Source organism: Pteronotus mesoamericanus, unplaced genomic scaffold (assembly GCF_021234165.1).
Source record: "Pteronotus mesoamericanus isolate MK-2021 breed Mesoamerican mustached bat unplaced genomic scaffold, CSHL_Meso_final contig_74, whole genome shotgun sequence".
NCBI lineage: Eukaryota > Metazoa > Chordata > Mammalia > Chiroptera > Mormoopidae > Pteronotus > Pteronotus mesoamericanus.
In genome coordinates, this window is record NW_026555247.1 from 27,278,900 (window position 1) to 27,291,444 (window position 12,545).

The following is a 12,545-nucleotide window of genomic DNA, read 5'->3' on the forward strand; positions in this document are numbered from 1 at the left end:
CTGGATTGTTCGTATAAAGCCCACTGTTACGCGCTCTTCAAATTCATTCAAGGGAGTATAAAGGTTTAAAATTTTTACAATCTGTTGGAATAAAAGAGGTTGAGCACAGAGCTAAAATGAACATGGGAACACTTTTTGATTTTAAAGACTAAATGATACACAGGAGTCCAGCCCTCTTTAGGCAGGACCCCCGCCTCAGAGGTGGCCTGGCCTGCCGGAGGCCACGGCCGGTCCCCTGGAGTTTGCGCCTTGTCTGGGCGGCCTGGGCCACCTTCTTGCCACATGCCTATCTCTTGCCGCACCCCTCCCGCCCCCCACTCCATGGCTTAGAAAACAAGGATCTTAGGAAACCTGAGATCCTCAACCTCTTACCTACTACTGGTAACTTACAGGTTTCTTCAAAAAGAGTACTGGGGATCCCACCTTAGAAAACAAAGGTCTTGCTTAACTGCACCTTCCTACCTCCTACGACTCCCCCGAATCACTTATAAAGGAACAGATGTTTTTCTTATTTGGAGGATAATCTTACTCCTAATCTTATTTGGTGGAAGGAGCGGGCCGAATGCAAATCAATGCCATGTGCATTCTGGATAAACTTAATATATTTCGGGGGCGGGGGGGGGGCGGTTGGAAACTTTGAAAAATTTCGGCACATTTATAGAAGGGAAGTAGTTTTCTTATGAGCTGAGTTTGAATTTTTGTTCTTTAGGTGCTGGAGAGGAAGAAGCTGTGATTTAATTTAGGAAATTAAATCTGATTTCCTGTGCTGGTCTCATTTCGTGAGACCACCTCGTGGTAGCCCATTTCTAAACAGGCACAGCCCCCGGATGGAGGGCAAGGTCAGCCTGCACGTGGACAGGACTCATCTTTTCATATACAAGTAATATCTCTGCAGCCCAGTCCTATGAGAAATACAGTTTGGGGAGAAAGGAAAGGAGCACTTAAATGCCCCTGGGTGCTTAATGATTTTATTTAAAACGATATAAATAAATTATAGGTTAAAACTGAAATTATAAAGAAAGCAATTTATTTAATGCTAAATGCCTGATGCTGCCAATGTCTGAAAAAATTTAAATTTCTAGGTGAGAAACATTCCAGAGTTCATTGTAAGCGTTTAAAAAATATTTATACTTCAGGCTGATGTTTTGTGGGTTTATTACCTTCTCTAAGTGAGCAAGGGGAAGCAGAAAGTGGGAAACAGTGGCATCTCATTTCACCGACCAAAGTGGTCTTTGATTCACTTAGGAACATTCCCTTGGCTGCAACTTCAGAATTGTACCGTTAGGTGTACCAAAGCCTGGGAGTGCAACTCGAAAAAAAACCCAACCCACTGGCAAGAACAGACTTGGGATGAAGCTGGTCTTGCTCCGGGCCCCGCATGGTGGGGTGGGGACGCGGGGACCGACCTGCTGAGTGCTGAGGGAGGTGCAGAGGGAGCAGATGGCCTCGGCGTCCTCGGGGGTTTTCTTCTTCAACTGCAGGAGCTGGGCTGCTTGGATCAGAGGTTCCATGGTTTGAACTGCTCCACTCTGGTGAAGGTTTCTTCCCCGAAGCCACTCCTCAAGCTGACTTATATTGTACCTTAAACGGAGGTAAAAGCAGGCTGTGTCAGACCGGTCCTCCCGACTGCCTGCGATTGCACGCCTGTTGCGTATATTTTGTAGCCTACTACTGTTCGCCTTCTCGCCTTGCGCCCCACAGGGGCCAGCGTTTGAACACTGCCAGGCACTCAGTAACTTTCTACTGAATGAATGGGTGCCTGAAATCAAAAGATGAAGTACTGAAGGTGTCTGTGTAAGCTAATGGGAAGAAGAGCCATTAAATACGTTGAATTAAAACAACTAATATTTAATATTCACCAAATACAGCGTGAGGGCAAAAGCAGTTTACAGTTGTGAGTGTGTGAAACAGTTTATTGTTGTATTATTATTTCCTAATTAATGCATTTTCCATATGAACAACTGTGAACCTACTTTTGCCCCATCCTAGGTTTCTACTTCTACATGAGCCTTCCTGGCACTTAACACATCGATTTTTCTTTTTGAGCACTCTATCCACATTGTGTTTGCAATCTTTAAATTAGAACATGTCAATGTATTTAACCTTTGAACTACTTTGTTTACCAGGTCACCATCTCAGTCTTTGATGAATTCCACCAACACATTGAAAGGTGATGGGTTTGAGCTGCACACTGACTGGGACAAGGACTACCCAGTCAGACTTGCATTTCACTTTCAGAGGCCGTGTCTCATGTGCGCAGGCGCCCCCCTACCTGAGCTGCATGCCTGTGCTCCACGAGCAGACGTCCTTCCGCAGGAGCAGGTTGTTGAGCGTCACGGCAGTGATCATGTAGAAGAGCTGTTTGAACACCTGCAGGACGATCTCGGGGTCCAGGCCCTGGTCGCACATGATTGTGTGAAAGGAATTCATCTGGCGGACGATGGCCTCCAGGCAGTAGGAGTTGTCCCCGTCCACCATGCTGGAGGAGCGCTTCCGGTAGCCCGTCGGCTTCATGCCAGACAGGCCCTGGATGCTCTCATTTTCCAACATGGCTGAAACTGGAAGGGCGACATCATTACAGAAGCTCGTGTGCTCCCCAGAGGTCTGTTTCTGGACCGCTGAGGTCCTCTAGTGCTCAGGGCTCTGGCGATGATACCATCCGGAGGTGTACAGTGTCGACATGCTCACGACTTACAGCACTCAGCAGAGAATTTCTAATGTGCCGGCCTCCATATGGACTACAGAAGCTGTTGGCCAAACTTTCACTTCAATGTACCAACTCGATTCTGTGCTGGATTCTGTGCTAAGGCTCCAGTTTGAAAATTGAGAAACTGGGACGTCCTGGCCCTGCCGCTGGGTCCTGGACCCAGAGATCATCCTGCACCTGTCCAAAAAGCTCTTCTCCATGAGCCACTGACCATGCATCTGGTCAGTCACAATTACTGCACAGCACTTGCTATGTGCCAGGTGCTTTGTGGTCAGTGTTTCTTTTAATTTTCCAACAACCTACTTGCTGATGAGGCCATTGATGAGGCATATGGAGGTTAAATAACTTGTCCAAAGTCATAGTGCTAGGAACTGGCAGGGCCAGGATTTGAACCCAGGTCTGTCTGGCCCCAGAGCTGGTGCTGTTATTACCTGTCATATCATTCTGGTTCATAAAATATCCTAGTTCGCCCTGTGTCAGGTAAGAGTAATCTGGTGCCTCCCAAGAGTTTCAGACAGGAGGAAGGATTTAGAATGAACCTTATCCCAAGGATATATTTCTGCATGGCATGAATGGCTCTCTGTCCTACTTGGAATTCATTTCTAACCTACTTGTGTGGTCAGAAGCTGGGGAAAGCACCTCCGCCCCAGCCTGCCTGGGACAGTGAGTGTAATTTTTCTTTTACCTTGGGAAAGAACTGCTCTTATCCTTCAATTCTGGTTTCACGTTCAGTGCCCAAGCGCACTGCCCTGGACAGAGTGAGTGTGCAGCTGCGCTGGCCGTGCAGCAGCATTTACTGCGCGGGCGCTCACTGCTGCCTTCCTGCGCGTGAGCGCGCTCAGTGCTTTCCTTTTACCATGAATTAAGTATCTATGTGAGCAAGAGGATTATATATTTTTTAGTGTCTATTATTTATACTTTTTGAATTTATTACCTATGGAAATTCGTTTGTTTTGGGAAAAAAATATACTACAGAAAAAGAAAGGAAAATGATCTATATTCTCACCACCCAAGCACTATGTATTTTGATGGGATGGTGTTGAAAATTTCATAGCTGCTTTTGAGCACACAGCCCGCGCCGCCTCATTGGCTTTCCCTGAGGAGGCCCTGGCTTTCTGGAGGCTGCACCCGACATGCCCTGTTCCCTGAAAGTGAGCAGGGCTGCCCCTCACTTCAGACCCCTTAGTGAGTGCTGGAGAGCTCCTGCTGCCCGCTTACCTATCATAGGTTGCAACACACCCTCAGCGATTTTAATGAGCTGCTGGTAGATCTGAATGGAAAGGTCACTCAGCACCTGGCGGTATTCAGTGAGGTCAAAGTTCTTAAGACAGTGCTCGTTCTGCTTGGCGGTGTTCTGAGTCATGAAGCCCTGCGGAGGAGAGGCTGGCTTTACTGATGCTCTGTGGTCTGCCCAGCTAGGCAGGAGTTCGGGGTCTCCAGGCACTTTAGCAACATCCTACTTCTCTATGTATATGACATTCGGTAGGACCCTATCATGTCACATTCCAAAGAAGGTGAGACTCACTGGGATGGAATGTCCTTTTAGTATCCCAAGCAGAAGAGTCTGTCAAACTTGCTCTGGCGCAAGAGATGGAATAAAGAAAAGCTTTAAAACTTGTGGTACTATGTTGGTTTACACCTGGCCTTGACGTTCAGGCGGGTGGAGAGTGAGCTGTGTGAAAGGAGCGGGGGAAAGGCCAGTCGAGGAGGCACATGGGGGAGGAGGGGGCGGTGTCTGGCACCAGCGGGGCTCTTACAGGCGAAGCGAGAGTGGAAGCCAAGTGTTACTGGGTGGCTGGGCTGAACGCAGAGCGTGGGAGAAGGGCTTTCAGGGACTGGAGCTGGGAATGGTGAAGTCTAGGTAGAGCTGGGTCCAGAGCAGACCATGACATAACGGGGTTCGTTGGGCCTCAAGCCAAGGAGTCAGACTGGGTCAGAAGCATGACGCTGGGCCTCAAGGTCAGTGTGTGCAAGTGTAGCTGATTTATGTTGTACCTCTTTTCTTGTGGCCACCCCCTGTGCTTTAAAATGGACAAGCTAATTGGCTGGCTTTGGAGATGGTCCGACACACTGGACGAGTGGGCTCTCCCCCAGCAGGCACTGAAATGGGCCTCTTCTAGGGCTGCCTCCGACGCTCACAGGCACAAGGGCTTCCCCGGAGAGTCCCAGGTGCTCGCCGACTGTAGGCAGGTTGTGCCAGCTCCTTTCCTGACTCTACTTACTTGATTCAGGGTGCTTTCCGGGGCCCTCAGGATGCTCAGGGCCTGCCTCACTCCTGTTTCTGGGTATAAGACAGCACACCCGCGGCCTGAGGTCCCAGAGGGGCCCCACAGGCCTTGCTCCCCCCCCTCCTGAGGGGAGAAGCACGTGTGGACCGAGCAGGCTGTGGCAGGTCTGCGCTGGACACAGACCGCCATCCCCCAGGAAATGCTGCAGGGCCTGGGGCGCCTGACTCGTTTTAGGCTGACCTGAGGGGGCAGGGCTTCTTACTGAGCACTCACCTCATCCCCACTGTACTGCTTCAAACAATGAAGCAGGCGGCAGGTATTGGAGAGCCAGAATGAGGTCATCTCGAAGTCGTCATTGTGCTTCTGTGAACCGAAAAAGACATTCCTGCTTATGTGTAGCAGTTCCCATTTGGTTAAATGCTGACCTGGTACCTCTTCTCCATGTCTCCCACTCTTACCCAGCACACCCCAAGCAGGCTGATGCCAGGCAGGCACTTGCCAGTCACAGAGACGAGACCCACTGCCAAGAGGGTGTGTTACCACCCCTCCGCTACCGGGGCTGGCACACCAGCCCCTCCCCCAGGCCCCCTGACCTGTGGCAGGCGCACCAAGGACAGGCTGCTTCTGCAGCTTAAGGAAACAAGACTTGGCCCTTGTGGCTCCAGGCTAGAGGTCATGGCCGGTCTGAACCCTCAGTGAGCCAACATTAGAGATGAAAGAGCGTGCCGGTGGAATATTCTGGTATCCATTGATCCAGAGGTCAAATGTCCAGTGACTTAACTCTCTGAAAAATGGCTACAAACTGTAACTAAATGAGAAAGGCCATTGAACAACTCAAATAGCTACGATGCGGTTTCCGCATAAAACCAGTGACTTTGTGGAACTCATTCTGTCAGTAACCTTTACCACTGTTTAAATACCAGATGAAACAAGGCATTGAACAGAAAGTGACGGGTAGGACGGGGCGTGCTGACCAAGCCGGTGAGGAGGAGGGCTTCCCTGAGGGACGTCTGAAGTCAGTCATGGACTCACCTAGACTGGCCCAGGCCCCCAGCCGGAGCTCATGAAAGAGGCCAAGGCAGGAGGCACACATTTGAGCGCCGCCCACATGCAGATGTCTAAGTAGGGGTGTCCCACCTGTGGCCCACGGGCTGCATGTGGCTCAGGATGGCTTTGAATGCGGCCCAATACAAAACCGTGTATTTCCTTAAAACACTGACTTTTTTTGTGATTACATGATGCCATGTATTTAATGTGTTGCCCAAGACAACTCTTCTTCTTCCAGTGTAGCCCAGAGATGCCGAAAGGTCGGACACCCCAGGTTAGAGCCGGGAGCAGGTGAAAGCGCCGCCAGAGCCTACGACAGGAAGGAGGCGCAGCTACTGACACGCCACTGGCCTGAAGGCAGGGGTTACAGGCCAGCTGCGGCTTGCTCAGAGAGCCGGGCGAGGCGGCCCTGCCTGGCGGGCGGCGGGAGTGGGCTGGGCTCAGAGCCCTCACGGACGGTTTACACCCCAACGTGGCAGCACGTGTAAGAGCTGAAGACGAGAGCTGCTCAGGGCGATGCCATTTGGGGTCTGGGCCTGCTGGGAGGCATAAAAAAAATGCCACCTCCCACCCTGTGGCCCCTGTGGGCTGGGCCTCCCCTCCCCGCAGGCCAGCCTGGCCCTGCAGTTGGCTGCCAGTCCCTTTGCAAGGAGCCTTCTGCCTTCAGGTGGCATCCCTGAACCAAGTCAGTGTCCTGTGCGCGCCCGGCCTGTGCCGCTGCCCCTGGCAGCAGGCCCCCGACCCCCGTGGAAAGGGCTCGGAGAGGGTCTGTGTTCAGGTTGGTTCCCTGAGCATCACTTTAGTCGGCTGAGGACGGGCGCCTCCCTAACAGCTCTGCACTGGAGTCCCGGGGGCTCAGCAGGGAGCAGCTGGAGGGCTGCCCTGGGTTTCTGGGCGTCCTGCCGTTTCTGAGCCGAAGTGCCCTTCTCCGGGCTGGGAACCACCGAGTTACGCGGGTGAGCTGCCGTTGTGCTTGTCATTTACCATCAGAGACTTTGGAGAACTCGCTACTGCAAAGCCTAGACAGGGAGAAGCAGGCACGTGGTGCGGGCCCCACTTAGTCCCCTGCATACTGCCCCCTTTGGTGTGCGACACTCACCTTGAGGACTTTCTTGATGCCGTTGATGGTGGAGGTCAGCAAGGAGTGCACCTTGAGGTCGTCGTTGACGTAGTCTGCGTGCCTGATGCACATGTAGAGGATGTAAGCAGGAAGACAGGGCACCGTGCCCGCCAGCGCCTGGGGCTTCAGCTCTGGCGGCAGCAAACAGCGAGGGTTAGATCCACAGTGATGCTCGGGGCCAGGAGAGCCTGGCCTGAAGCGCAGCCCTTTTCAGTGTCTTCCTTGCTCGTCAGAGCGGCCACTCACGGAGGCTTGGCGGGGAGTAGGGAGAAGCTGTGTTCCCCCAGGGGGCCACATACTCCTCTGGCCCTGACTACAGTAGTTCCAGAAACTAGTTAAAAGCCCCCAACAAGCCAAAACGCATTCCTGGTTGCTTGGCCTACAACATTAAGCAGGCTCCCAATGCCCTGTCCTTACAACAGGGAGGGAAAGAGCCCCCGGGCAGCCCCTTGCCTGAACTGACACATCGAGGCCATGGTGTTCACTGCGGGGCCTGTGGCCAGGGGCGCGCTGAAGACAGGAGCTGGGCGAGAAGTCCCAATAGCACTTGCTGTTGGGGGCACAAGAGGCTCTTCAGCAGCAGAATGCAAGGGCGGTTCCCGGAGACCTTGGCAAATCGCACCTACCCAACAACCGGGCTACTGCGTGGGCAGTGGGGAGCCTGCAGCGACCCCCCGCCTGCTTGGCCGGCTGCCCAGGACCGGCGCCCCTGGCAGCACCAGCCCAGACGTTCTCAGAACTGATGGTTCAAGGGGCTGCTGCTCGGCCACTGTCTCCCCTGCCAGGGCCACCCCCTTACGCGGGCCTCACCAGCACCTCTCTCGGTCAGTGCTACCTTGGCTCCAGTCCGGGACAGCTACTGCTCCCACCCCGTCGGTCCCCCAGCTGCTCTCTTCCGCCTCCCACGCCCCCACCGGGTGTGCTTTGGAAGGGCCGGAGGAGGCTTGGACTCTCCCCAGCGGCAGGCTCCGACTCAGCCTCTGGGCCCTTTCCTGCCAAAACCCCTGGGGGGCCAGGGAGGAGCTGTCCAGATTGCTTTCCATTCCAAAGTAAACAGGGAGGCAACCAGCAGGTTTAGCCTGGGTGGAGGAGGAGGAGGAGGGTGAGGGCAAGGGGGCGGGGGAGAGGCCCAGCGCTGAGGAAACTGGCAAGGTGAGAACGGCGTCAGGCACAGGTGAGCTCTCTGTGGCCCGGCATGGTATGCCCAGCCCTCACTCTTCAACTCATGACCCGCACCCTCTCCTCCGCCCAGCTGAGGCCTCACGAGCTACCTCCAGGCAGGACACTGGGGAAGTCCCTTCCCCTCTACCTGCAGGCAGGCCAGAGGGAGGGGAAGGGGCAATTTCTCAAGTTTTCTGCCAGCGTGACCCTGGGACAGGGCTGGGGAGGTGCTTCCAGCATCTCCAGTTGGTACTTGGGTTTCACTGTCCCCTCAAATACAAGCCTTCAGGTTAAATGCTAAGTATAGGCCTTAACACGCTGGGTACGTGGTTAACGTGTGGGGAGCTTACAGGCTTAACAGATGGCCATGGCTTGGCCCTTGGCTCTCATGATAATGCCAGTGACATTTATTCAGAAAGATGTATTCGAGAGCCCATTCTGCAACCTATAACTTCTTGCATGAAGCCTGACCCATGTGGCGACTGCAAGCAGTGTGTCCTGTCTAGGACGTTCTATTTGAGAGAGTGGGTGTGAGTCCCATTTCCCGTAGTTTGCTGGGTCTGCATCTTGGGAGCAGGAACCGTGGCTGTACTGCTCTCGATCCTGCGCAGCAGCTGCCAGTGCTGGGGACCTAAGAGGCGGTCAGTACAGCCTTGACATTCACTTGGAGGGGGCTTTTGGAGGGAAGGTACTGCGTGCTGTGCCCGGGCGGCTCAGCAGGAGACGGCTTTGCCTTGGGCCCCCATCTACTGGCACAAGCAGTCTCCATTACGATGATTATTTTTTTACCCTCATGCTGTGAACTTTGAGTTTCATTCAAGAGAGATGAAAGGTTCATCACCAGCAGCATTTGATCAAGATGCAGTCTGTTTAAGGGAAGCCTGAGGTGAACTTGTGTCACACTGAATTTTTGGACAACTGCAGGGGAATTTATCCTTTATAAAAAGAGCAAACTATTCCACCACTAACAATACCCAAGGCAAAGAGCTGACACACACCTGCTCCAGGCCAAGGCCAAGCTCATCCTTCCTGTGGCCCCGGCCCTGAGCCCAGGGCTCAGCAGAGCGGGGCCTCCATAAACTGGTATTCTCTGACACAATGTGTATGTCTTATCCGAGCGTCAAATGCCCCTGCCGAAGCTACCACGTCATGTTCCCGCATTTGCGAAGGGTTCTGTTGCTTTGCCACAGCACTGCCCTGTTACATGTCGTGCGCTGGGGTGGGCGGGGCCAGTATCCCCCAGCGCCCCCAGCCCCCGCCACGCCTGCTTAGCTGGGGAACTAAGGCACCACAAAACGGCGCTAATGGCTGGGCCCAGAGGACCAGCCCACCCTGAGGCCTCCTACTTCCACCCGACTCTCCTCGCAGGCTCGCCCTCCGGCTCTGCAGGTGGCTGCTGCCCTGGGCTGGGCACCCAGTTCCCCGGGGGGAAGATGGGAGTGTTGGAGCCAGACAGGGAATGAGGCCCGGGGTGGGGGTGGGGGTGCGGAACCTGTACAAGAACAGACCGGGCCCAGGGCGGCAAGGAAAGCCGCTCCCCAAACCCCTGCACGTCGGCCCCCAGAGGGCAGCTGCCACACACACCCTAGTGTCGGCATCACCTGGGAGCGCGCAGGAAATGCAGCAGCTTGAGGTGGTGGGTGAGGGCAGCGCGGGAGCGGGTGGGGGCTGTGCAGGGGGTGGAGGGGAGTGGGGAGCGGAGGGCAGGGTGTCTAGTGGTGGGTGGGCAGAGGGTGGGGGTGGGGGCCACTAAGGGTCCTGACCTGTCACCAGGTTCCGAATGAGGAGCGCTTCGTCCTCCTTGTGGTACTCCAGCATGCCCTGGAAGTCCTTCTCCTTCCGCTGGACTGTGACCTGCCTGTTGAGCTCATGGCGCCTCTTCTCATTCTGGGCTAATGTCTGGATGGCTGAGCAGGAGGAGACAGCCAGTCACGGGGGGCCGGGGTGCTGCGGTTGGGGGGAGGCCGCGAGGGGTACACACAGGTGCATTCAAGGACAGGGAGTCACAGGTCTTCAAGACTGAGCAAGTTCGATATGGCATACATGGATTTATTTTTAAAAAAGCAGAAGCAGCAGCTGCCGCCACCACCTGAGTGACCAGGACAATGAAAACTCAGGACTAGAAAACAGAAATACAGAAATGAAGAGACAGGTTGAAAGGGAGAGGGGGCTTGAGGCTGAACAGGACAGAGAGCCCTGCCCTCTTGGAGCCTCCTCTGGGGCAGGGGGTGGTTAAACAAAGGGCACCGGGATGGGAGCTGCGCCCTGCGGGCACAGGGGGTCAGGACCTGCCAGTCCGGACTCAGCCCTGGGGACGCGGCTGCTGAGCTGAGGAAGGAAGGAGGGGGACGCATGCAGGTGGTATCCGAGTGGGGAGGTGGCAGAGAGGGTTCCAGGCACAAGTGCATGTGCAGAGAGGGGGTGGGGAGCCACACGACCAGTTTTGCAGTAGAGAGTCAGAGGATGAGAACATTCTGGATGTTTCTAAAAGAGCACTTTAAATCTCTGACCTCTGGGCCAGGCTCCGGTTTGGAACCTGCTGTATCCGTGAATCTTTAGTCCAGATTCTGGCAAACGGAGCGAGGCTGAGCTCGTGCAGTTGGAGGGGTCCGGCCCCGTGACTGCTGGCACAGGCGCCGGGGTGGGGAAGAGCCCACAGAGGGAGGCGGGCGTGGCTGAGCACGCCGGTGCCTCTCAGGACACATATGCTCACAGGTGCCTTACCTTCTAGGTCCTGGACTTTCTTCATGTGAATCTTCAGTTGTTTTTTGAGTTTCTTCTCATTCTTCTCCAGCTTTTCTACCAGTTCTTTAAGGTCCTAAAAGCAGGAGGGTGTGGTGTGAGAACATTCCTGACCGCGCCCTGGAGGGCAAAGTGTAGGATCCTGCAGTGCAGCGTCCAAGGCGGCCACCTGAGGAGGCGGAGGCCCTGTGTCTCCTGGCCAAGAGGCCCGCCCCGTGCAGCTCACTTCTCCCTGGTCTGCACCCAGGAAGCAGGGGGTGGGTCAGAGTTCATCCTCACAATCCAGATGGGCCAACTCCTGGCTCTGGCGGCCTGGTGCCCTGCTGAACCTCATGGACTCTTAGGCCAAGAGTCCTCAGGTTGCTATGCCAACCCCCAGAAATACTCAGCCTGGGGCATCCCAGATGTGTGGGCTGTGCCCTGGGAAGGAATGGACAGCATGACAGTTGAGTTGGGGTGGGGGTGGGGGTGGGGGTGGGGTGGGGAAGGCACTCGGCTGGAAGAGCCAGCAGGCCGCTGAGGTGTCGTGGAGCCCAGAAGCACAATGGGCCCCTGGCCCAGGCCCCGCCCTCTGTGGCTGCCCGTCCCTAGCAACCATGGTCACTGGAAGCGATGACCCACTGAGACCTGGAAACTACATGAATGCCACTCTATTCCACCTGGGCATGGATCTCCGGCGGGGACACAAAGCGCCCCATCACCATTACAGTCTCTGTGACAAACTGTGAAGGCTGACCTACAGACGAGAGTCAGCCAGCTTCTCAGCCCCGGTGCTGCGGCCTGGCGAGCGGCAAACCTAGCTACCAACCTAGCTATAGACGTCGTCGAGGACTTCAACCGCTTACCTTGATAAAAGAAGAAATTTAACTAAGCTTCTACTCAGCAAATTTAGGACAAATGAAAGGCAACACAGTGCTGTCCACAGTGGGTGTTGAACTTGGGGAGCTACTGAGGCCCAAAGTCCTAGAGGCTAAAATTACAGATGGCTTAAGAAAGAAAAGAATGAGTTCAACCCATGAGGAATTCTGGGAACAGATGAGCATGCCGGGGACATCTCTAAACTCTTCAAGCTGCTACCGGGAGACAGCCACCCCCTTCCTTCCACACAGCCCTGTGAGCGAGCCCTGGGCATCACTACGGCCGGAAGGCGTTCGCCTGAACTCCCGGAGCCTGGACTCCCAGGCGTCCGGCACCGTGCACAGGCCGCACCCTCCCTGCGGCGGCCCAGAGAAGCGCTGATGCTTGCTCAGTGGAGGAACCGAGATGCTAGGAACCCCTGCCCTGATGGCTCTGCTTAGGCCGCAGTCTCGCTTGGGCAAACAGTGTGGACTGCGCTGCAGAAGAAGTCTGCCGCCGGGCTGCCGGCCGAAGCTCTCCTCGCCGCCCTCCTCCTCGCCTGCCCGCGCCTCAGGCTGCTCCTGCTCAGGCCCCGGACCGCAGCCGGGCCCAGAGGGGCCCCTGGGGCTGACTCCTAAGCTGTCCCATGACCGAGCACGGTTCCTCCACAGAGCACAGCCCTCCTTGTAAGGGGCTGCCCACC

At 55.2% G+C, this 12,545-nt stretch overlaps 1 protein-coding gene across 2 annotated transcripts in view; it reads right to left on the reverse strand.

The window, feature by feature from the left end:
- Positions 1-12,545, reverse strand: part of MYO5B (myosin VB) — a 284,649-nt gene that overhangs the window by 2,327 nt on the left and 269,777 nt on the right. For both annotated transcript variants that reach the window (XM_054583631.1, XM_054583630.1), the window contains 8 exons: positions 10,988-11,081; positions 10,027-10,170; positions 7,082-7,233; positions 5,209-5,298; positions 3,926-4,076; positions 2,273-2,558; positions 1,407-1,581; positions 1-81 (listed from right to left, as the gene is read on the reverse strand). In XM_054583631.1, coding sequence (XP_054439606.1) covers positions 1-81; positions 1,407-1,581; positions 2,273-2,558; positions 3,926-4,076; positions 5,209-5,298; positions 7,082-7,233; positions 10,027-10,170; positions 10,988-11,081 — 1,173 coding nt within the window. The remainder of the gene's footprint in view (positions 82-1,406; positions 1,582-2,272; positions 2,559-3,925; positions 4,077-5,208; positions 5,299-7,081; positions 7,234-10,026; positions 10,171-10,987; positions 11,082-12,545) is intronic.